At 50.7% G+C, this 24,928-nt stretch overlaps 1 protein-coding gene across 1 annotated transcript in view; it reads right to left on the reverse strand.

Moving 5' to 3' along the window:
• The window catches only part of acadvl (acyl-CoA dehydrogenase very long chain), a 99,071-nt gene that overhangs the window by 44,378 nt on the left and 29,765 nt on the right, over positions 1–24,928 (reverse strand). Inside the window, exons 5-9 of the mRNA XM_085977589.1 lie at positions 18,933–18,997; positions 13,579–13,713; positions 11,305–11,449; positions 7,762–7,891; positions 3,226–3,351 (exon numbers count right to left, since the gene is read on the reverse strand). Of these exons, the coding sequence (XP_085833715.1) occupies positions 3,226–3,351; positions 7,762–7,891; positions 11,305–11,449; positions 13,579–13,713; positions 18,933–18,997 (601 nt within the window). The remainder of the gene's footprint in view (positions 1–3,225; positions 3,352–7,761; positions 7,892–11,304; positions 11,450–13,578; positions 13,714–18,932; positions 18,998–24,928) is intronic.

The raw sequence follows: 24,928 nt of genomic DNA on the forward strand, positions 1-24,928 counted from the left end.
GCTTTTGACAGATGAAATATCAGCGTTTGACAGCTGTTTGAAGCTGTCAAACACTGACAATCTGTACTCCAGGTTAATTCCTTCCTCTCAGGATGATTTAAAGATCTCTCCGGAACAGAAAGCTGAATGCTGCAATTTTTGACAGCTCGCAGCCATTCTGCTTTCTGTGCCGGTGAGATGAGGGACTCCCGAAACCTGAAGGAAGGAAGGCTGTAAAGGTAAGGAAAGGTTAGTAGAAATTCTTTAAACACTTTACACACACCAAACACACTTACCTCTTCACTCATGCACCCATCACTCACCTGAACATCGGACATCTCGAACCCTCCAAGCCCTTCATCCCGACGGCCCGCCTCGCTAACTTGGCGTGGTTTGGAGCCGTCGGGAATCCCACATTTCAACAATGAAAATAGGGATTGGGCTAAAAACTGCCCATTAACTACCTGTTAACAGGCAGTTAATTGGCACTAATCCCCTTCCCGCCTCGGGTAGGCGGGTCCCAGTGCGGGTCGGGTACCCGCCTCCTTTGAAACTGGCATGGAGGCAGGTTGGGGGGCGGGATGGGGTCGGGACCCCCGTTTTCGGGATTTTAAACCCCCACACGCCGCCAATCCCGATTCCACGGCCCAATGAAAATCCTGCCCGTAGAGTACAACAGCAAGGAAGTTACACAAAACCTTTATAAAGCGCTGGTTAGGCCCCAGCTGGAGTATTGTGTCCAATTCTGGGCACCGCACTTTAGAAAGGATGTCAAGGCCTTAGAGATTTACCAGAATGGTCCCAGGAATGAGGGACTTCACTTATGTGGAGAGACTGGAGAAGCTGGGATTGTTCTCCTTAGAGCAGAGAAGGTTAAGGGGAGATTCAATCAAGGTGTTGAAAATGATGAAGGGTTTTGATGGAGTAAATAAGGAGAAACTGTTTCCAGTGGCAGGAGGGTCGGTAACCAGAGGACACAGATTGAAGATAATCGGCAAAAGAACCAGAGGGGAGATGAGGAGAATGTTTTTACGCAGCGAGTTGTTGTGATCTGGAACGCGCTGCCTGAAAGGGCGGTGGAAGCAGATTCAATAGTAACTTTCAAAAGGGAATTGGATAAATACTGGAAGGGGAAATTCACAGGGCTGTGGGGAAAGAGCAGGGGGGAGTGGGACTAATTGGAGAGCTCGTTCAAAGAGCCGGCACAGGCACGATGGGCCGAATGGCCTCCTCCTGCGCTGTACAATTTTTTTGCCAGAGCAGCCAGTGACAGTGACACCGTACTCGATTTTCCTCAGGCCGCCCGGGCCTTAAACCAAAGACACTCCGTTCTCTCACGCATCTACAAGTGTCACTCTTCGAATTTTCTCGAGCACGATTTTGTGTTCTGCGCTGAATGGGTTCTCCGCCACGGCAGCCGCTTGGTGTCTGTGATCGGCCGCGGTGCTCCTAGGCTAGGGAAGGAGGGAGAAAGATACGTTGGTCACAGCCGTTGTTTCAGGATCGCTGTTCGCAAGATCTTGTGCCTGGAGGTTGGGCCAGGGGTGGAACGGTTTCTGCTGCGATCCCTCTGCGAGAGTCACTGTGTTCAGGAGTGGAGCGGAGGGGAGAAAGCTGCGGGGAAGAAGAACTTTACACAGGGGAGTGAGGATGTGACACGTTTACATAAGCTGTATCCGTCCTAAATATAGACACAGGAATGGAATAAAATTGACAGAAATGCACGCAAGTGTGAGATAGTGTCAGCCGTGGCTCAGTGGGTAGCACACTTGCACCTTGGAGTCAGAAAATCGTGGGCTCGAGTTCCACTCAGTGCAGTACTGAGGGAGGGCCGCACTGTCGGAGGGGCAGTACTGAGGGAGCGCCGCACTGTCGGAGGGGCAGTACTGAGGGAGGGCCGCACTGTCGGACGGGCAGTACTGAGGGAGTGCCGCACTGTCGGAGGGGCAGTACTGAGGGAGGGCCGCACTGTCGGAGGGGCAGTACTGAGGGAGGGCCGCACTGTCGGAGGGGCAGTACTGAGGGAGGGCCGCACTGTCGGAGGGGCAGTACTGAGGGAGGGCCGCACTGTCGGAGGGGCAGTACTGAGGGGGGGCCGCACTGTCGGAGGGGCAGTACTGAAGGAGTGTCGGAGGGTCGGTACTGAGGGAGCGCCGCACTGTCGGAGGGGCAGTACTGAAGGAGCGCCGCACTGTCGGAGGGTCGGTACTGAGGGAGCGCCGCACTGTCGGAGGGGCAGTGCTGAGGGAGCGTCGCACTGTTGGAGCGTCGGTACTGAGGGAGCGCCGCACTGTCGGAGGGACAATACTGAGGGAGCACCGCACTGTCGGAGGGACAGTACTGAGGGAGCACCGCACTGTCGGAGGGGCAGTACCGAGGGAGCGCCGCACTGTCGGAGGGACAGTACTGAGGGAGCACCGCACTGTCGGAGGGGCAGTACTGAGGGAGCGCCGCACTGTCGGAGGGGCGGTACTGAGGGAGCGCCGCACTGTCAGAGGGGCAGTACTGAGGGAGCACCGCACTGTCGGAGGGGCAGTACTGAGGAAGCGCCGCACTGTCGGAGGTACCATCTTTTGGATAAGACGTTAAAATGAGGCCCCATCTGCTCTCTCAGGTGGACATAAAAGATCCCACGGCCACTATTACGAAGAGGAGCAGGGGGGAGTTCTCCCCGGTGTCCTGGGGCCAATATTTATCCCTCAACCAACATCACGAAGAACAGATTATCTGGTCATTATCACGTTGCTGTTTGTGGGAGCTTGCTGTGTGCAAATTGATTGCCTTGTTCCTATATTACAACAGTGACTGGAGTTCAAAAAGTACGTCATTGGTTTGCGACATCCTGAGTTCATGAAAGGCGCTACAGAAATGCAAATCTTTCTTTTTGGTCAATATATCACTAGTTAATCTGGTCATGGCCTGGACTGAACAATATGCAATGCCAGGCGTAGCGGGGTTGGGGCGGGGGGAGTGGTGATAATTAGAGCGGGACGTACAGATGTAATTCAGTCTATATTTTCATGATAAATTCCTATGTAAACTTGTCCTGCTGTAATTGCACCCTCCTGCCAGAGGGGGTGCTGAAACGTTTCACTGGTGGAAGGGTGCAGTGACAGCGTGACTCGTTTACACAGGAAATTTGCATTATGTTGACATAGCAACTTAGAATGGAACCCGCTGGCTGGAAGTGTGTGCACAGTCGCGCCATTTCACATCCACACAGATTAAACACGTTACACCACTCACCTTGTAACCCCACCGAAACCCCTCTCCACAATGAACGTGGTGATTTTGTTCTTCAATTGACCACTGGTTTCATCTTTCACCGGCATCTTTGCGAAGACGGTGAAGATATCTGCCAGGCCACCGTTACTGCCAAAAAAAAAAACACACCGCCACGATTACAGGGTTACCGTCGGGTTCATGTACACAAGAGCGGCGGCAAGACCTTTCAAACTATTAGCTTCAGCAACTCGCCAAGGCTTCTTCCTCAGCACCTCCCGAACCCGCGACCTCCGCCACCTAGAAGGACAAGGGCAGCGGGCGCACGGGAACACCACCACCTCCAAGTTCCACACCATCCTGACTTGGAAATATATTATCGAGTTCAACCATTTCAGATCATAACCTTGGCCCCTATTATATCTTTATGGCCCAGTAATTCCGGTCCCAACGCGTGAGTACGGACGGGGGTACTCACACGTGGGCCCGTTGGAAGTGCCGGATTTCAGCATGCGCAGCAAACCGGCAATTCCTCTCCTCTGAACCAAGGGGTTAAGAGGCGGTTCCCGTGCGACGTTTCAGGCAGCGCGGACGCGTTGAACTGCGTTTTTTTTTTGACAGGTTTGTCCGTGCGTGAAGGCCTCCACTTTTTACGAATGTAAAAAGCAGACGTAAGGACTTAGTTTTAAAAAGGTAAGTGGTCTAATAATTAAAGTTAGAACATTTTTTCCACAGGTTTATTATTTTTAAAGAATTTACAGTAAGGTAAGTATTTTTGGACCCGATTTCTTGAAAAAAAATTTTTGGCAGAAATTTGAATAATTGTTTAAAATAGTTTTTTAAAGTTATTAATAGTTAATTGAATTATTGGAATTTTTTTTAAACTTTTATTTAAAGTTTAAGTAGTGTTTTGGGCGCCCGGACTTTTCATGAGTTTGACAGGTCTTATGTCTAACTCATGAATGGACTTTTGTAAACTCTCATTGGTTGCCCAGTGCTCACGTGATCCCAGCCGGCTCATCGCACTAAGTACGCCGCTGGATCACGCACGCACAGCGCGCCGGGAGCTGAACCGGGCCACAGACCGGAAATCCACGCAGGCCCAGTCTTCAAATGTCAGCGCGATATGTAAGTGTAGGTCGGGGGCTTGCACCCGCGGGAAGCCCCCGACCCGAATTTCTGGGCCTCTATTTTTTAATCCACACTTTTGGTTTGTGCCTTTTCCTTTTTTTTTTCTCTCTCCCACATGGCAGCTGTCTCTCACTCTGCCAACGCATTTCACACTTCATCTAGTGCCATTGTCTGTTTCTTTACCTGTCCTATTACCATCTGGTCTCGCCTTGACTATCTCTTAATGTCTCTTCTTTCATCCCCTCCCCCATTTCCCAGCCCCCAAACTGCCTTTTCTTTCATTTCCTGCCTTTTCTCTCAGTTCTGACGAAGGGTTTCGACCCGAAACATTGACTCTGTTTCTCTCTCCACGGATGTTGCCGGGCCTGCTGAGTTTTTCCAGCGTTTTCTGTTGTTATTTCGGAAATATATCGGCCGTTCCTTCATCGTCGCAGGGTCAAAATCCTGGAACTCCCTCCCTAACAGCACTGTGGGAGCACCTTCACCACACGGACTGCAGCGGTTCAAGAAGGCGGCTCACCACCACCTTCTCAAGGGGCAATCATGCCCATATCCCATGAATGAATAAAAAGATGATGGCCCAGGGATACGGCAGCCCAGTGGTTACGGTACTGGAGGCTGGGAGTTCAAATCCCACCGTGGCAAGTTGTGAGACGGAGATTCAATGGCCCAAATCTTGCTGGTAAAGTAATGGCGAGTTTGCGCCGCACATCCTTATTAATGCACAAATCGGCCAGCAAGTTCAGGCGAAGAGCAGATACGCTGCGAGTTGTGAATCGCCATAATTTGCTGGTCGATTTGCACAGTGTGGTAAACCACTTTTGTCGTTCACTATCGTTACACTATAGTTATCACTGTTATATCGTTACTCTATGGTTATCACTGTTCACACTGTTGTATCACTATACGAGGTCGCCTCTTGTCACGCTGCTATACCTGGGCTGACCACTGCTGACTCCGCCCATGACTCCACCTACCTGCCCAGGTATAAAGGTAGTCGACTGGCTGGCATTCCTCCTTGTTGTATCCGATCACCCACGAGGGTGGGCTCTGTTATTTAGCCAATAAAAACCTATAGTTACTTTCTTAACTCGTCGCTTTTCATTGGATGAATTGATAGGTATATCACACAGCTCGCCCTCAACCTCCCCTGAGCTATGTGAGCGTGCTGGATTTGCGTATTAATTGCAAATTAAACTCGCGGCAGAAAGATAGAGCTTGCACTCAACAGCGCCAGTCCCCTATTAACATGAGAATGCAATGGCAATCAATGTTCCCTCTAATTATTTTTTTGAGCAGCCCATTCAAATTTCCAGGCATGCACGGGAACATTGACGCCAATCACCGGTCCGGCCCAGAGAGGGAACAATGTAAACTGTTCGATCTCATTCCTGCAGGTAGTAAATTCTTCTTAGAGGTTTTAAAAAATTTGAATTTTAAATTTAATTTTCTTGCTTTTTCTTTGTCTCTTTCTCTCTCTCTTAATCCAATCTTTCTTCCCCTCCCTTTATTTCTCTTCCTGTACCTGATCTGACTCTAATTCACCCAATTTCCTTCTCCTGTCCTTCCTCTGTTTCTCAATACTTAAATCTTATTGGTTAGGGAGATTGACTGTTGGTCTCGTCGTTCACCGGGGTCCCAGGCGCCCCGTTGCCCTCGCGCACCATTATCCGCTCGCACTCCCAGCAAGTTACAGGGCAAAAAAAAGTTTCTGAGTTGAAGGGTGGGGGGAAAAAGTCTAACTAACGGGGCTCGGCGAGATGCCCCACTCCAGCAAACATCTCCTCTCACTTCCCCCTTCATTCCTCCAGTGCTAATCCTCAGTTTGTATTCCAGCCGGTGGAAATAATATTATATATATATATATATATGGGCCAGAACTTCGGGTCCCCACGGGTGAGTACGCGCTGGGTACTCACGCGTAGGCCCAACGAAAGTGCCGGTTTCGTGCATGCACTGCGCATGCGCGGGAAACCGGAACTTCCGTTCCCTGAAAGGAAGGGGTTCACAGGTCGAACGCGTGCGCCAGAGAGACAGCGCGTACGCCTGGAACTTCCGTTTTTTTTGCAGCTTTCTCCGGGAGGATAAGTCTCCAGAAGCTACGGTTGTAAAAAGCAGTCGCAAGGCCTGCTTTTAACAAGCTAAGTGGTGAATTAAGTTAAATTAAAACATTTTTTCCACAGGTTTATTATTTTTAAATACTTTAACACAGAAACATAGAAGGAAGGAGCAGGAGTCGGCCATTCGGCCCCTCGAGCCTGCTCCGCCATTCAATGAGATCATGGCTGATCATCCAAATTCAGTACCCGGTCCCTGCCTTCTCCCCATATCCCTTGATCCCTTTAGCCTTAAGAAATATATCCAACTCCTTCTTGAATATATTTAGTGAATTGGCCTCAACTGCCTTCTGTGGTAGAGAATTCCACAGGTTCACCACTCTCTGGGTGAAGAAATTCCTCCTCATCTCAGTCCTAAATGGCTTACCCCTTATCCTTAGACTGTGACCCCTGGTTCTGGACTCCCCGGCCATTGGGAACATCCTTCCTGCATCTAGTCTGTCTAGTCCTGTTAGAATTTTATAAGTTTCAATGAGATCCCCTCTCATTCTTCTAAACTCCAGCGAGTATAAGCCTAATCGACCCAATCTCTCTTCATACGTCATTCCTGCCATCCCAGGTATCAGTCTGGTGAATCTTCGCTGAACTCCCTCCATGGCAAGAACATCGCGGGTGCGTTTAAAGAAAGGTAAGTTTATTTTTAGCCCCGTTAGAAACTGTAATTAATTTTTTCAAAAATTTAAATTATTGTTTAAAATAGTTATTTTATGTAATTTATAGTTATTTTAAAAATGTGATTTTTAAAAAATGTATTTGAAGTTTTAGTGATGTTTTGGGGCTGAATTGTATTCATAGGTTTGACAGGTCTACAGATTCCCTGCTCCCATTGGCTCTCCATGGCCCACGTGATCCCAGGGGACGCTTCGAACTAACTGCGCCCCTGGGATACACAAGCACTGCGCGCCGGCAGTTGGAGGAGGCCCAGGATCGGAATCCCATGCGGGCCCACAGCTCAACGGCCGGCGCGCTAGGTAAGTGCTGGTCGGGGGCTTGCACCCGCGGGAAGCACCCGACCCGAATTTCTGGGCCAATCTATCACTATATACCCTTTCATCACTATCTGTATTCATGTTCACAGGAACAGGAGGCGGCCATTCAGCCCCTCGAGCCTGTTCTCCCCCCCCACCCCCCCCTCATTCAATGAGACCTTGGCTGGTAACTCTATCCACCCGCCTTGGCTCTGTTTCTCGGATTTAAAGTTATTGATTGAGCTAGCGTCTACTGCTTTTTGTGGGAGGGGGTCCCACACTTCTGCGGGAAGAAGCGTTTCCGAACTTCATTACAACTCCCGACTCCGCCAGCGACCCCTTACCTGATCCAGATTTTGCCCCCGTTAAGGATGTAGTATTTTCCACAGTCGCTCTTGATGGCCGTGGTTTTGATGGAAGCGGCATCGGACCCGCTCGCGGGCTCCGTCAGACAGAAGGCAGCGATCGTTTCACCTGCACAAAAAGAACTTGCATTTCTACAGCGCCTTTCACCACCTCAGGCTGCCACAGCATTGCCCTGTACAGGAAACTTTCTGGTATCCGGCAGTGACGGGACCGAGCTGGTGCCGTTTGATCAAAACTGCCATATAAACCAGCGGCAATGTTAAAACATACAGAGCTTTTCAGCTCCGTGTGAATCAACAAACCCTGTTGCTTAGCAACAGCTTCAAAACAGTCAGCTGCAGCTGCAAGCGTCTCTAGCTGAAGCTGTTGCTTAGCAACAGACCTTGCAGAGCCTGACTGGGAAAAAAAAAGCAACGAGAAGTAAAAAAACTTATACAAAATGGCTCCTGAATTTTGCCAGTAAATAGAGCTTTCCGCACTTTTAACCTCCGGTTAAACGAAAGTTTCCTGTACTACCGCTGGGGTGATGACGTCCTGCCACCGAATTTCTCAAGTGCAAAAGGATGGAAGTGGCCAGATATCTGCACCAAGAGCTATTAGCATTAATCAGGTCTAACTCGGGTACAGCACAGGTTAGATACAGAGTAAAGCTCCCTCTACACTGTCCCATCAAATACTCCCAGGGCAGGTACAGCACAGGACAGGTACAGCACGGGGTTAGATACAGAGTAAAGCTCCCTCTACACTGTCCCATCAAACACTCCTAGGGCAGGTACAGCACGGGTGAGATACAGAGTAAAGCTCCCTCTACACTGTCCCATCAAACACTCCCAGGGCAGGTACAGCACGGGGTTAGATACAGAGTAAATCTCCCTCTACACTGTCCCATCAAACACTCCCAGGGCAGGTACAGCACGGGTTAGATACAGAGTAAAGCTCCCTCTACACTGTCCCATCACACACTCCCAGGGCAGGTACAGCATGGGTTAGATACAGAGTAAAGCTCCCTCTACACTGTCCCATCACACACTCCCAGGGCAGGTACAGCATGGGTTAGATACAGAGTAACACTCCCTCTACACTGTCTCATCAAACACTCCCAGGGCAGGTACAGCACGGGTTACATACAGAGTAAAGCTCCCTCTACACTGTCCCATCAAACACTCCTAGGGCAGGTACAGCACGGGTGAGATACAGAGTAAAGCTCCCTCTACACTGTCCCATCAAACACTCCCAGGGCAGGTACAGCACGGGTTAGATACAGAGTAAAGCTCCCTCTACACTGTCTCATCAAACACTCCCAGGGCAGGTACAGCACGGGTTAGATACAGAGTAAAGCTCCCTCTACACTGTCCCATCAAACACTCCCAGGGCAGGTACAGCACGGGTTAGATACAGAGTAAAGCTCCCTCTACACTGTCTCATCAAACACTCCCAGGGCAGGTACAGCACGGGTTAGATACAGAGTAAAGCTCCCTCTACACTGTCCCATCAAACACTCCCAGGGCAGGTACAGCACGGGTTAGATACAGAGTAACACTCCCTCTACACTGTCCCATCAAACACTCCCAGGGTAGGGACAGCACGGGTTAGATACAGAGTAAAGCTCCCTCTACACTGTCCCATCAAACACTCCCAGGGCAGGTACAGCACGAGTTAGATACAGAGTAAAGCTACCTCTACACTGTCCCATCAAACACTCCCAGGGCAGGTACAGCACGGGTTAGATACAGAGTAAAGCTCCCTCTACACTGTCCCATCAAACACTCCCAGGGCAGGTACAGCACGAGTTAGATACAGAGTAAAGCTCCCTCTACACTGTCCCATCAAACACTCCCAGGGCAGGTACAGCACGAGTTAGATACAGAGTAAAACTCCCTCTACACTGTCCCATCAAACACTCCCAGGGCAGGTACAGCACGGGTTAGATACAGAGTAAAGCTCCCTCTACACTGTCCCATCAAACACTCCCAGGGCAGGTACAGCACGGGTTAGATACAGAGTAAAGCTCCCTCTACACTGTCCCATCAAACACTCCCGGGGCAGGTACAGCACGGGTTAGATACAGAGTAAAGCTCCCTCTACACTGTCCCATCAAACACTCCCAGGGCAGGTACAGCACGGGTTAGATACAGAGTAAAGCTCCCTCTACACTGTCCCATCAAACACTCCCGGGGCAGGTACAGCACGGGTTAGATACAGAGTAAAGCTCCCTCTACACTGTCCCATCAAACACTCCCAGGGCAGGTACAGCACCGGTTAGATACAGAGTAAAGCTCCCTCTACACTGTCCCATCAAACACTCCCAGGGCAGGTACAGCACGGGTTAGATACAGAGTAAAGCTCCCTCTACACTGTCCCATCACACACTCCCAGGGCAGGTACAGCACGGGTTAGATACAGAGTAAAGCTCCCTCTACACAGTCCCATCACACACTCCCAGGGCAGGTACAGCACGGGTTAGATACAGAGTAAAGCTCCCTCTACACTGTCCCATCAAACACTCCCAGGGCAGGTACAGCACGGGTTAGATACAGAGTAAAGCTCCCTCTACACTGTCCCATCAAACACTCCCAGGGCAGGTACAGCACGGGTTAGATACAGAGTAAAGCTCCCTCTACACTGTCCCATCAAACACTCCCAGGGCAGGTACAGCACGGGTTAGATACAGAGTAAAGCTCCCTCTACACTGTCCCATCAAACACTCCCAGGGCAGGTACAGCATCGGTTAGATACAGAGTAAAGCTCCCTCTACACTGTCCCATCAAACACTCCCAGGGCAGGTACAGCACGGGTTAGATACAGAGTAAAGCTCCCTCTACACTGTCCCATCAAACACTCCCAGGGCAGGTACAGCACGGGTTAGATACAGAGTAAAGCTCCCTCTACACTGTCCCATCAAACACTCCCAGGGCAGGTACAGCACGGGTTAGATACAGAGTAAAGCTCCCTCTACACTGTCCCATTAAACACTCCCAGGGCAGGTACAGCACGGGTTAGATACAGAGTAAAGCTCCCTCTACACTGTCCCATCAAACACTCCCAGGGCAGGTACAGCATGGGTTAGATACAGAGTAAAGCTCCCTCTACACTGTCCCATCAAACACTCCCAGGGCAGCTACAGCACGGGGTTAGATACAGAGTAAAGCTCCCTCTACACTGTCCCATCAAACACTCCCAGGGCAGGTACAGCGCGGGGTTAGATACAGAGTAAAGCTCCCTCTACACTGTCCCATCACACACTCCCAGGGCAGGTACAGCACAGGTTAGATACAGAGTAAAGCTCCCTCTACACTGTCCCATCACACACTCCCAGGGCAGGTACAGCACGGGTTAGATACAGAGTAAAGCTCCCTCTACACTGTCCCATCACACACTCCCAGGGCAGGTACAGCACAGGTTAGATACAGAGTAAAGCTCCCTCTACACTGTCCCATCACACACTCCCAGGGCAGGTACAGCGCGGGGTTAGATACAGAGTAAAGCTCCGACGATGAAAGGCCAGGGTCGATGCTACATACCTGTAGCCAGCTTTGGAAGGTACTTCTTTTTCTGGGCATCAGTTCCAAATAAGAGGATGCCTTTAAAGCCGATGGACTGGTGAGCGCCCAGAGTGATGCCCACACCCAGGTCGTGCATGCCAACGATCTCCACCAGCCGCGCGTACTGCCAAAACAAACACAGCGTTGGTTTTCCTTCCGTGCCAGGTGACCTCTGACCCCGTGCGCTAACTCCAGCCCTCCTCACGCTGGCCAGCGTCCCCCTGTCCAGGGCTGCGTCCTCCCGCACGCTGGCCTCGGGCTTTTCTTCCTTTCAGTGAAGCTTCGGTCCCCGTCTCTGCTCGGCAGGTTCAGATGCCGGTCCCGGAACTGACCGGGGCACGAGGGGGGACTCCGAAACAAAAATGGGAGTCCTGCCATCCGGCAGCGCAACACGCAGGACCTTATGGCACAGCAGGAGGCCATCCGGCCCATCGTGCCTGTGCCGGCTCTTTGAACGAGCTCTCCGATTAGTCCCACTCCCCCTGCTCTTTCCCCATAGCCCTGTGAATTTTTCCTCTTCCAGTATTTATCCAATTTCCCTTTTGAAAGTTACTATTGAATCTGCTCCCACCGCCCTTTCAGGCAGCGCATTCCAGATCACAACAACTCGCTGCGTAAAAACATTCTCCTCATCTCTCCTCTGGTTCTTTTGCCGATTATCTTCAATCTGTGTCCTCTGGTTACCGACCCTCCTGCCACTGGAAACAGTTTCTCCTTATTTACTCTATCAAAACCCCTCATGATTTTGAACGCCTCTATTAAATCTCCCCTTAACCGTCTCTCCTCCAAGGAGAACAACCCCATCCTGGGTACCATAAGAAATAAGAGCAGGAGGAGGCCATACGGCCCCTCGAGCCTGCTCCGCCATTCAATAAGACCATGGTTGATCATCGACCTCAACTCCACTTTCCTGCCCGATCCCCATATCCCTCGATTCCCCTAGAGTCCAAAAATCTATCGATCTCAGCCTTGAATATACTCAATAGAGAATTCCAAAGATTCACCACCCTCTGAGTGAAGAAATTCCTCCTCATCTCAGTCTTAAATGGCCGACCCCTTATCCTGAGACTGTGACCCCTGGTTCTAGACACTCCAGCCAGGGGGAAACAACCTCTCAGCATCTACCCTGTCAATCCCCCTCAGAATCTTGTATGTTTCAATGAGATCACCTCTCATTCTTCTAAACTCCAGAGAGTATCGGCCCATTCTACACAATCTCTCCTCACAGGACAGCCCTCTCATCCCAGGAATCAATCTAGTGAACCTTCGTTGCACCGCCTCCAAGGCAAGTATATCCTTGCTTAGATAAGGAGACCAGAACTGCACCCAGTACTCCAGGTGTGGTCTCACCAAGGCCCTGCACAATTGTAGCAAGGCTTCCTTACTCTTATACTCCAACCCCCTTGCATTCTGGTGAATCTTCTCTGCGCCCTCTCACACACAATGGCCAACTGAAGGAGCTCCTACCAGCAGCAACTGGAGGACAGACTGCAATGGTCTTGGAGTACATGGCGGGCCACAGAGGCAAGGAAGAAGTTACTGGAAAATTCTACGATGCTTCGCCAGCAGTTTAGCTGAAAAATCGGGGAGGTCAGCAATGTTCCCTCTAAATTTTGTTTTGTGCGCGGACTCACTGAACCATACAAAAATCTTACAGGGCTTGACAGGGTAGATGCAGGGAGGACGTTTCCCTTGGCTGGGGAGTCTAGAACCAGGGGTCACAGTCTCAGAATAAGGGGTCGGCCATTGAAGACTGAGATGAGGAGGAATTTCTTCACTCAGAGGGTGGTGAATCTTTGGAATTCTCTATTGAGTGTATTCAAGGCTGAGATTGATAGATTTTTGGACTCTCGGGGAATCGAGGGATATGGGGATCGGGCAGGAAAGTGGAGTTGAGGTCGATGATCAGCCATGATTTTATTGAATGGCGGAGCAGGCTCGAGGGGCCGTATGGCCGACTCCTGCTCCTAATTCTTATATTCATTTAAATCGTGGCTGTATTAACTCCACCCACCCGCCCTTGGTTCTGTAACCCTTAATACCCTTACCCAACAAAAATCTATCGATCTCGGTTTTGAGATTTTCAACTGACCCCCCCAGCCCCAACATTTTTTTGGGAGGGGGAGAGTTCCAGGTTCCCACTACCCTTTGTGTGAAGAAGTGCTTCCTTGAGGGGATTAAAATACCACCTTGTGAAGAAAGCCTTGCGCTTGCTGCCGAGGCCTGCGTAGGCTGCCCCTCCGCCCGGTTTACCTGTGTGTTGGTGAGTCCCAGTCCCCCGAGCTCAGAGGGCACCTGCAGCCCGAATGCCCCCATCTCCTTCAGGCCTTCCATCGTACTGTCCTCCACTTTCTCCAGAGAGTCGTTGGCCGCTGGGTCGTTGACCTCCTGCAATGTGGGGGGGGGGCAAAAATAAAAACTCAAGATCCAGGATGGAAGGCTTGGTCTCACCCTGCCCCCTGCGGCCTCGCGAAGACCAGGCCGGCTTCAGAATGCGACGGGCACTGACATGAATCAGTCATTCATGAAAGAAAGACTTATGAAATAATACTGACCGGCCTGCGGGTGGCGCTGTCCAGGGAGAGTATAAATACACGGACACGGGCCCAGCTTGCTCAGGACATTCTTAACAGGAACTAGTGAAGGACACAACAAGCCCTCCATGTTGTAAAACAGTTGATTAAAGCTTTAACGCTTCGACCAAGTGCCCAGTAGTTTTCTTACGTCAGGCACTATCTGCAGGATGGCCGCCTCGTCCGGCAAAGGTCAGCAGGGCGCCTTGGGGCGGTTTTTCTATCGAGAAACACGGGTGACCGAGTGAGGCTCAGCGTGCAGGACTGCTCCGAGGTCAGAAAGGGTGGGAGAGGAGAGGAGAAAAAGGAAGGCTCGCATTTCTACGGCACCTTTCAGCACCTCAGGACGTTCCAAGCCACTTCACAGCCAATGAAGCACTTTTTTTTTTGACGTGTGGTCACTGCTGTAATGTAGGAAACGCGGCAGCCAATTTGCGCACAGCAAGCTCCCACAAACAGCAATGTGATAAATGACCGGATAATCTGTTTTAGTGATGTTGGTTTAGGGATAAATATTGACCCCAGGACACCGGGGTGAACTCCCACTGCTTCGATATTGTGCCCGTGGGATCTTTTATGTCCACCTGAGAGGGCAGATGGGGACTCAGTTTAACGTCTCAGCCGAAAGACCGCACCTCCGACAGTGCGGCGCTCCCTCAGTACTGCACCTCCGACAGTGCGGCGCTCCCTCAGTACTGCCCCTCCGACAGTGCAGCGCTCCCTCAGTACTGCCCCTCCGACAGTGCGGCCCTCCCTCAGTACTGCCCCTCCGACAGTGCGGCCCTCCCTCAGTACTGCCCCTCCGACAGTGCGGCACTCCCTCAGTACTGCCCCTCCAACAGTGCGGCGCTCCCTCAGTACCGCCCCTCCGACAGTGCGGCGCTCCCTCAGTACTGCCCCTCCGACAGTGCAGCGCTCCCTCAGTACTGCCCCTCCGACAGTGCAGCGCTCCCTCAGTACTGACCCTCCGACAGTGCAGCACTCCCTCAGTACTGACCCTCCGACAGTGCAGCACTCCCTCAGTACTGCCCCTCCGACAGTGCGGCTCTCCCTCAGTACTGTCCCTCCGACAGTGCAGCACTCCCTCAGTACTGACCCTCCGACAGTGCAGCACTCCCTCAGTACTGCCCCTCCGACAGTGCGGCTCTCCCTCAGTACTGCCCCTCCGACAGTGCGGCTCTCCCTCAGTACTGCCCCTCCGACAGTGCCGCGCACCCTCAGTACTGCCCCTCCGACAGTGCAGCGCTCCCTCAGTACTGCCCCTCCGACAGTGCGGCTCTCCCTCAGTACTGCCCCTCCGACAGTGCCGCGCTCCCTCAGTACTGACCCTCCGACAGTGCAGCGCTCCCTCGATACTGCCCCTCCGACAGTGTAGCACTCCCTCAGTACTGCACTGGAGTGTCAGCCTAGATTTTGTGCTCAAGTCTCTGGCGTGGGACTTGAACCCACGGCCTTCTGACTCAGAGGGTGCTACCCACTAAGCCACGACTGACACCGGAGATAAATCAGGAAGTGCTGGTTAAGTGGCACTCGGGGCTGGGGGCTTAAAGGCCTATGGATGGTAAGAGGCAGGGAAGATTTAGAGGGGTGAGGAGTTGTATAGTTTTGAAGACCTGGGAAGGATAGAGTGAACAGTAGCAGGCATGGCGGGTTTCAACACAGGGAGCAGGCAGAGTGCGCAGGGCAGAGACTGGAACATGGGGGGAGCAAACTTCAGGTGAGCGCTGGCCTTAGTAGCAGCGATAAAACAGCTGGATGAGAATGATTCGGGGAGAGATTGGAGTCCCTCAGTAATGACGAAGCAAGGAGGGAGAAACAGCATACAAGAGGGCAGGTTTCCACTTTTATATTTGGGTGAGTGAGCTTTTCCCCATTGCGCACAAATTGCACCCCCAGTATGTGACCCACATTAACTGGACTGGAGTTGCTCCTATTCAGTAATACAGACATTCCTGCACACTCACCCACTGCCTGGAACCCTCACTTTGGAAGCTCGTTACAACAACTTCCATTTATACAGCGCCTTTAACGTAGTAAATCGTCCCAAGGTGCTTCACAGGAGCGATTATCAGACAAAAACTTGACACCGAGCCACGAAAGGAGATATTAGGGCAGGTGGCCAAAAGCTTGGTCAAAGAGGCTGGTTTTAAGGAGCGTCTTAAAGGAGAGAGAGGCGGAGAGGTTTAGGGAGGGAATTCCAGAGCTTAGGGCCCAGGCAGCTGAAGGCACGGCCGCCAATGGTGGAGCGAAGGAAGTGGGGGGATGCGTAGGAGGTCAGCACTGGAGGAGCGCAGAGATCTGGGAGGGTTGTCGGGCTGGGGGAGGTTACAGGGATGGGGGAGGGAGGGCGAGGAGGCCATGGAGGAATTTGAAAACGAGGATGAGAATTTTAAAATGGAGGTGTTGTCGGAGCGTGAGCGTCAAGGGGTGATGGGTGACCGGGACTCGGTGCGAGTTAGGTTGCAGTTAGGTGCCCTGTCTGGCACTGAATGGGAAATCTCAGTGATTTGGATGCGTCTGCTGGTGGAGCTCTGTCTGGCGGGCTGGGTTAGACGGGGGCTTTTGCATATCTGGGGCCTGGGTTCCAATCTCGTGCATCCTGTGGCGACAAGGGATTTTGTGTGACATTGAGTCTGGGGCAGTCTCGATGCAGCAAGGGCCCATTAAGCTGGCAATCTCTCCGAGATTCCGCAGTGTGGCTGGAGTGGGACGAAAGACGCAGCAGGAAGGGAGGTTTGGGTTTTCAAAGGCTTGATTGTAGGAGGAAGTAAAGGCTGAGGGAGGGGAGGGGTTATTTATCGAATCATAGAATGATACAGCACAGGAGACCATTCGGCCCATCGTGCCAGCTCTATCCAATTAGTCCCACTCCCCCCTGCTCTTTCCCCACAGCCCTGTGAATTTTTCCCTTTAAGTATTTCTCCAATTTCCCTTTCAAAAGTTACTATTGAATCTGCTTCCACCGCCCTTTCAGGCAGCGCGTTCCAGATCTTATTATTAATAACAATATTGAAGTTTATTGTTAAGATAGTGTGTATGGAGATTTAATATCTGTCTAAGCTTGTTGTGTCTGACCTGGGAGTGCTCAATACTGCTGCCTGGAATGGGAAATAATTTATTCCCCACTGCTAACAAACCTCACCTTAAAGAATAAAAGAAATGGTTTAAGATTTCTCCCAGATTAACCTAGTAAACTGACTATCCCAACAATCCCTAGCTAGGTGTCCTAACTCGCATTCACCTATCACCCCGTGCTCGCTGACCTACACTGGCTCCCGGTCCGGCAACGCCTCGATTTTAAAATTCTCATCTGGTTTTCAAATCTCTCCATGGCCCTCGCCCCCCTCCCTGTCTCTGTAACCTCCTCCAGCCCCACAACCCTCCGAGATCTCCGCGCTCCTCCAATTCTGGCCTCTCGCGCATCCCCCCGATTTCCATCGCTCCACCATTGGCGGCCGTGCCTTCAGCTGCCTGGGCCCAGAGCTCTGGAATTCCCTCCCTAAACCTCTCCGCCTCTCTCTCCGCCTTTAAGACGCTCCTTAAAATCGACCTCTTTGGCCCAGCTTTAGGTCATCTGTCCTAATATCTCCTTGTGTGGCTCGGTGTCACATTCTGTTTGATAATCGCTCCTGTGAAGCACCTTGGGACATTTTACTACATTAAAGGCGCTGTATAAATGCAGGTTGTTGTAGGATTCCCTCAGTCAAGGCACTGACCGCTACTGCGTTGTGCCTGCAGGATCTCCCGTGTAGGAGGTCTAGGTCTGACTGTGCAGCTAGAGCTCGATTCCCAGCAGCTGATTTCAGATTTTCAGGGCCAGGAACAGAAACTGGGTGAAAATACAGTGTCTGAAAGAAGCAGAGTGGCTCCAGGTTCATTCAGAGACCACTCACCCCCCCATCAGAACTAGGAACTTCACCCAAAACACTAACCGCATCTGCTCTCCCTTATCAGCTGCTGAACGACAGCTTTTCCATTTCCAGCAGTTTCCCATCAGCTTCATACGCCGAGTATTTCTCTCTCGACATAGAAAATGGAGCCGGCACCAGGAGAGCTTGAATGCCCTGCCCTCTGCTGGGGGACTGTAGACCAGCAGCGTCAGGCAACAGTGGGTGTTTCTGAGTGAGAGAAGAACAGACTTGCATTTCTCCAGCGCCTTTCGCCATCTCAGGACGTCCCAAAGCGCTTCACAGCCAAAGAAGTACTTTTTGAAGTGTGGTCACTGTTGTAATGTGGGAAACGCGGCAGCCAATCTGCGCACAGCAAGCTCCCACAAACAGCAATGTGATAATAACCAGATCATCTGTTTAGTGATGTTGGTTGAGGGATAAATATTGGCCCCAGGACACCGGGGAGAACTCCCCTGCTCTTCTTCCAAATAGTGGGTGTGGGATTTTTTACGTCCACCTGAGAGAGCAGACGGGGCCTCGGTTTAATGTCTCATTCGAAAGACGGCACCTCCGACAGTGCAGCGCTCCCTCAGTACTGCCCCTCCGACAGTGTGGCGCTCCCTCAGTACTACCCCTCTGAACGTGCGGCACTCCCTCAGTACTGCCTCTCCGACAGTGCGGCGCTCCTTCAGTACTGCCCCTCCGACAGTGCGGCGCTCCCTCAGTACTGCCCCTCCGACAGTGCAGCGCTCCCTCAGTACTGCCCCTCCGACAGTGCGGCGCTCCCTCAGTACTGCCCCTCCGACAGTGTGGCACTCCCTCAGTACTGCCCCTCTGAACGTGTGGCACTCCCTCAGTACTGCCTCTCTGACAGTGCAGCGCTCCCTCAGTACTGCCCCTCCAACAGTGCTCAAGTCTCTGGAGTGGGGCTCGAACCCACGACCTTGTGACTCAGAGGCGAGAGAGAGTGCTGCCCACTGAGCCACGGCTGAGGGAGAGAGAGAGAGCAAGCAAGAGAGTGAGAGAGCGAGAAAGATAAAGTGAGAGCGAGCGATGGATTATTGGTTGGGAGAAATTCATGGCGGCATAGACACAATGCCAGTGGCTGGTGATTGTTTTGTTGCAAAGGTTTGTAATAACTTACCTGGAAAAACTTAGTGACCGGTCCCACCAGCTCTTGCAGAAACTGCATCTGCTCCTCATTCATAACTGTACAAGCACACAAGGAGCGATGTTAGTTTACCCTGCCCGGGGAAAAGGAAAACTATTTTCTTACATTTCAAAAACATTTCCTTCCTCTCTGTCTGCACCCCCTCCACTGAAGACCCCAATTCACACTGGGTAGTTCCGCTCTACAGCCCCCCTGAACCTTGCCCAAGTGCCCATCAGGTGCGATCCAACATGATGAGCGTCAATGACCGATCACAACTGATCCTAATCCTGCCCCCACCCAGCAGGAACAGGAGGCCGTTCAGCCCCTCGAGCCTGTTACACAGGAACAGGAGGAGGCCCATTCAGCCCCTCGAGCCTGTTACACAGGAACAGGAGGAGGCCATTCAGCCCCTCGAACCTGTTACACAGGAACAGGAGGAGGCCATTCAGCCCCTCGAGCCTGTTACACAGGAACAGGAGGAGGCCATTCAACCCCTCGAACCTGTTACACAGGAACAGGAGGAGGCCGTTCAGCCCCTCGAGCCTGTTACACAGGAACAGGAGGAGGCCATTAAGCCACAGTAAATAATAATTCTAAAAGGTCTAAGAGCGTTAAAAAAAATGCCTGAAGGCTTTGTGTCTTAATGCAAGGAGCATTCGTAATAAGGTGGATGAATTAGCAGCGCAAATAGAGGTAAATGAATATGATATGATTGGGATTACGGAAACATGGCTCCAGGGGGACCAAGGCTGGGAACTCAACATCCAGGGGTATTCAATATTCAGGAAAGATAGGCAAAAAGGAAAAGGAGGTGGGGTAGCATTGCTGGTTAAAGTGGGGATTAACACAATTGTAAGGAAAGATATTAGCTCTGATGATGTGGAATCTGTATGGGTAGAACTGAGAAATACCAAAGGGCAGAAAACATTAGTGGGAGTGGTGTATAGACCCCCAAACAGTAATGCAGAGGTTGGGGATGGCATTAAAAGGGAAATTAGAGAAGCGTGCAATAAGGGCACAGCAGTTATCATGGGTGACTTTAATCTACATATAGATTGGGCTAACCAAATTAGTAACAATACTGTGGAGGAGGAATTCCTGGAGTGTATACGGGATGGTTTCCTGGACCAATATGTTGAGGAACCAACCAGAGATCAGGCCATCTTAGGCTGGGTATTATGCAATGAGAAAGGATTAATTAGCAATCTTGTTGTGCGAGGCCCCTTGGGTCAGAGCGATCATATGATTGAATTCTTCATTAAGATGGAGAGGGAAGTAGTTGACTCAGAGACTAAGGTCCTGAATTTAAATAAAGGGAACTATGATGGTATGAGACGCGAGTTGGGTAGGATTGATTGGGTAATGTCACTCAAAGGGTTGACGGTGGATAGGCAATGGCAAACATTCAAAGATCACATGGATCAACTACAGAATTTGTTTATCCCAATTACACTCAAACTAAGAGACCCCAAAACCCCGGACCAATTATACTCAAACTGAGAGACCCCTAAACCCCGGACCAATTACACTCAAACTGAGAGACCCCTAAACCCAGGGCCAATTATACTCAAACTGAGAGACCCCTAAACCCAGGACCAATTACACTCAAACTGAGAGACCCCTAAACCCCGGGCCAATTATACTCAAACTGAGAGACCCCTAAACCCCGGACCAATTATACTCAAACTGAGAGACCCCTAAACTCCGGGCCAATTATACTCAAACTGAGAGACCCCTAAACCCAGGGCCAATTATACTCAAACTGAGAGACCCCTAAACCCCGGGCCAATTATACTCAAACTGAGAGACCCCTAAACCCAGGGCCAATTATACTCAAACTGAGAGACCCCTAAACCCAGGGCCAATTATAATCAAACTGAGACACCCCTAAACCCAGGGCCAATTATACTCAAACTGAGAGACCCCTAAACCCAGGGCCAATTATACTCAAACTGAGAGACCCCTAAACCCCGGGCCAATTATACACAAACTGAGAGACCCCTAAACCCCGGGCCAATTATACTCAAACTGAGAGACCCCTAAACCCCGGACCAATTATACTCAAACTGAGAGACCCCTAAACCCCGGGCCAATTATACTCAAACTGAGAGACCCCTAAACCCAGGGCCAATTATACTCAAACTGAGAGACCCCTAAACCCAGGACCAATTATACTCAAACTGAGAGACCCCTAAACCCAGGGCCAATTATACTCAAACTGAGAGACCCCTAAACCCAGGGCCAATTATACTCAAACTGAGAGACCCCTAAACCCAGGGCCAATTATACTCAAACTGAGAGACCCCTAAACCCAGGGCCAATTATACTCAAACTGAGAGACCCCTAAACCCAGGACCAATTATACTCAAACTGAGAGACCCCTAAACCCCGGACCAATTATACTCAAACTGAGAGACCCCTAAACCCCGGACCAATTATACTCAAACTGAGAGACCCCTAAACCCCGGGCCAATTATACTCAAACTGAGAGACCCCTAAACCCCGGACCAATTATACTCAAACTGAGAGACCCCTAAACCCCGGACCAATTATACTCAAACTGAGAGACCCCTAAACCCAGGGCCAATTATACTCAAACTGGGAGACCCCTAAACCCCGGGCCAATTATACTCAAACTGAGAGACCCCTAAACCCCGGGCCAATTATACTCAAACTGAGAGACCCCTAAACCCAGGGCCAATTATACTCAAACTGAGAGACCCCTAAACCCCGGGCCAATTATACTCAAACTGAGAGACCCCTAAACCCCGGGCCAATTATACACAAACTGAGAGACCCCTAAACCCCGGGCCAATTATACTCAAACTGAGACCCCTAAACCCAGGGCCAATTATACTCAAACTGAGAGACCCCTAAACCCAGGACCAATTATACTCAAACTGAGAGACCCCTAAACCCAGGGCCAATTATACTCAAACTGAGAGACCCCTAAACCCAGGGCCAATTATACTCAAACTGAGAGACCCCTAAACCCAGGACCAATTATACTCAAACTGAGAGACCCCTAAACCCAGGGCCAATTATACTCAAACTGAGAGACCCCTAAACCCAGGGCCAATTATACTCAAACTGAGAGACCCCTAAACCCCGGACCAATTATACTCAAACTGAGAGACCCCTAAACCCCAGACCAATTATACTCAAACTGAGAGACCCCTAAACCCAGGGCCAATTATACTCAAACTGAGAGACCCCTAAACCCAGGACCAATTATACTCAAACTGAGAGACCCCTAAACCCCGGGCCAATTATACTCAAACTGAGAGACCCCTAAACCCAGGGCCAATTATACTCAAACTGAGAGACCCCTAAACCCCGGGCCAATTATACTCAAACTGAGAGACCCCTAAACCCAGGGCCAATTATACTCAAACTGAGAGACCCCTAAACCCAGGGCCAATTATACTCAAACTGAGAGACCCCTAAACCCAGGACCAATTATACTGAAACTGAGAGACCCCTAAACCCAGGACCAATTATACTCAAACTGAGAGACCCCTAAACCCAGGGCCAATTATACTCAAACTGAGAGACCCCTAAACCCCGGGCCAATTATACTCAAACTGAGAGACCCCTAAACCCCGGGCCAATTATACTCAAACTGAGAGACCCCTAAACCCAGGGCCAATTATACTCAAACTGAGAGACCCCTAAACCCCGGACCAATTATACTCAAACTGAGAGACCCCTAAACCCCGGACCAATTATACTCAAACTGAGAGACCCCTAAACCCAGGACCAATTATACTCAAACTGAGAGACCCCTAAACCCCGGGCCAATTATACTCAAACTGAGAGACCCCTAAACCCCGGGCCAATTATAATCAAACTGAGAGACCCCTAAACCCAGGGCCAATTATACTCAAACTGAGAGACCCCTAAACCCAGGGCCAATTATACTCAAACTGAGAGACCCCTAAACCCAGGGCCAATTATACTCAAACTGAGAGACCCCTAAACCCCGGGCCAATTATACTCAAACTGAGAGACCCCTAAACCCAGGACCAATTATACTCAAACTGAGAGACCCCTAAACCCCGGGCCAATTATACTCAAACTGAGAGACCCCTAAACCCCGGACCAATTATACTCAAACTGAGAGACCCCTAAACCCCGGGCCAATTATACTCAAACTGAGAGACCCCTAAACCCAGGGCCAATTATACTCAAACTGAGAGACCCCTAAACCCCGGGCCAATTATACTCAAACTGAGAGACCCCTAAACCCAGGGCCAATTATACTCAAACTGAGAGACCCCTAAACCCAGGGCCAATTATACTCAAACTGAGAGACCCCTAAACCCCGGGCCAATTATACTCAAACTGAGAGACCCCTAAACCCAGGGCCAATTATACTCAAACTGAGAGACCCCTAAACCCAGGGCCAATTATACTCAAACTGAGAGACCCCTAAACCCCGGGCCAATTATACTCAAACTGAGAGACCCCTAAACCCCGGACCAATTATACTCAAACTGAGAGACCCCTAAACCCAGGGCCAATTATACTCAAACTGAGAGACCCCGAAACCCAGGACCAATTATACTCAAACTGAGAGACCCCTAAACCCCGGACCAATTACACTCAAACTGAGAGACCCCTAAACCCAGGGCCAATTATACACAAACTGAGAGACCCCTAAACCCAGGGCCAATTATACACAAACTGAGAGACCCCTAAACCCAGGGCCAATTATACTCAAACTGAGAGACCCCTAAACCCAGGGCCAATTATACTCAAACTGAGAGACCCCTAAACCCAGGGCCAATTATACTCAAACTGAGAGACCCCTAAACCCCGGACCAATTATACTCAAACTGAGAGACCCCTAAACCCAGGGCCAATTATACTCAAACTGGGAGACCCCTAAACCCCGGACCAATTATACTCAAACTGAGAGACCCCTAAACCCCGGGCCAATTATACTCAAACTGAGAGACCCCTAAACCCCGGACCAATTATACTCAAACTGAGAGACCCCTAAACCCAGGGCCAATTATACTCAAACTGAGAGACCCCTAAACCCCGGACCAATTATACTCAAACTGAGAGACCCCTAAACCCAGGGCCAATTATACTCAAACTGGGAGACCCCTAAACCCCGGACCAATTATACTCAAACTGAGAGACCCCTAAACCCCGGACCAATTATACTCAAACTGAGAGACCCCTAAACCCCGGACCAATTATACTCAAACTGAGAGACCCCTAAACCCAGGACCAATTATACTCAAACTGAGAGACCCCTAAACCCAGGGCCAATTATACTCAAACTGAGAGACCCCTAAACCCCGGGCCAATTATACTCAAACTGAGAGACCCCTAAACCCAGGGCCAATTATACTCAAACTGAGAGACCCCTAAACCCAGGACCAATTACACTCAAACTGAGACAGCCCTAAACCCAGGACCAATTATACTGAAACTGGGAGACCCCTAAACCCAGGGCCAATTATACTCAAACTGAGGGACCCCTAAACCCAGGACCAATTATACTCAAACTGAGAGACCCCTAAACCCCGGGCCAATTATACTCAAACTGAGAGACCCCTAAACCCAGGGCCAATTATACTCAAACTGAGAGACCCCTAAACCCCGGACCAATTATACTCAAACTGAGAGACCCCTAAACCCAGGGCCAATTATACTCAAACTGAGAGACCCCTAAACCCCGGACCAATTATACTCAAACTGAGAGACCCCTAAACCCCGGACCAATTATACTCAAACTGAGAGACCCCTAAACCCCGGACCAATTATACTCAAACCGAGAGACCCCTAAACCCAGGGCCAATTATACTCAAACTGAGAGACCCCTAAACCCCGGGCCAATTATACTCAAACTGAGAGACCCCTAAACCCCGGGCCAATTATACTCAAACTGAGACCCCTAAACCCCGGGCCAATTATACTCAAACTGAGAGACCCCTAAACCCAGGGCCAATTATACTCAAACTGAGAGACCC

Source organism: Somniosus microcephalus, unplaced genomic scaffold (assembly GCF_052327205.1).
Source record: "Somniosus microcephalus isolate GS21.2 unplaced genomic scaffold, FLI_Smic_1.0 unresolved_chr4, whole genome shotgun sequence".
Classification (NCBI taxonomy): Eukaryota; Metazoa; Chordata; class Chondrichthyes; order Squaliformes; family Somniosidae; genus Somniosus; species Somniosus microcephalus.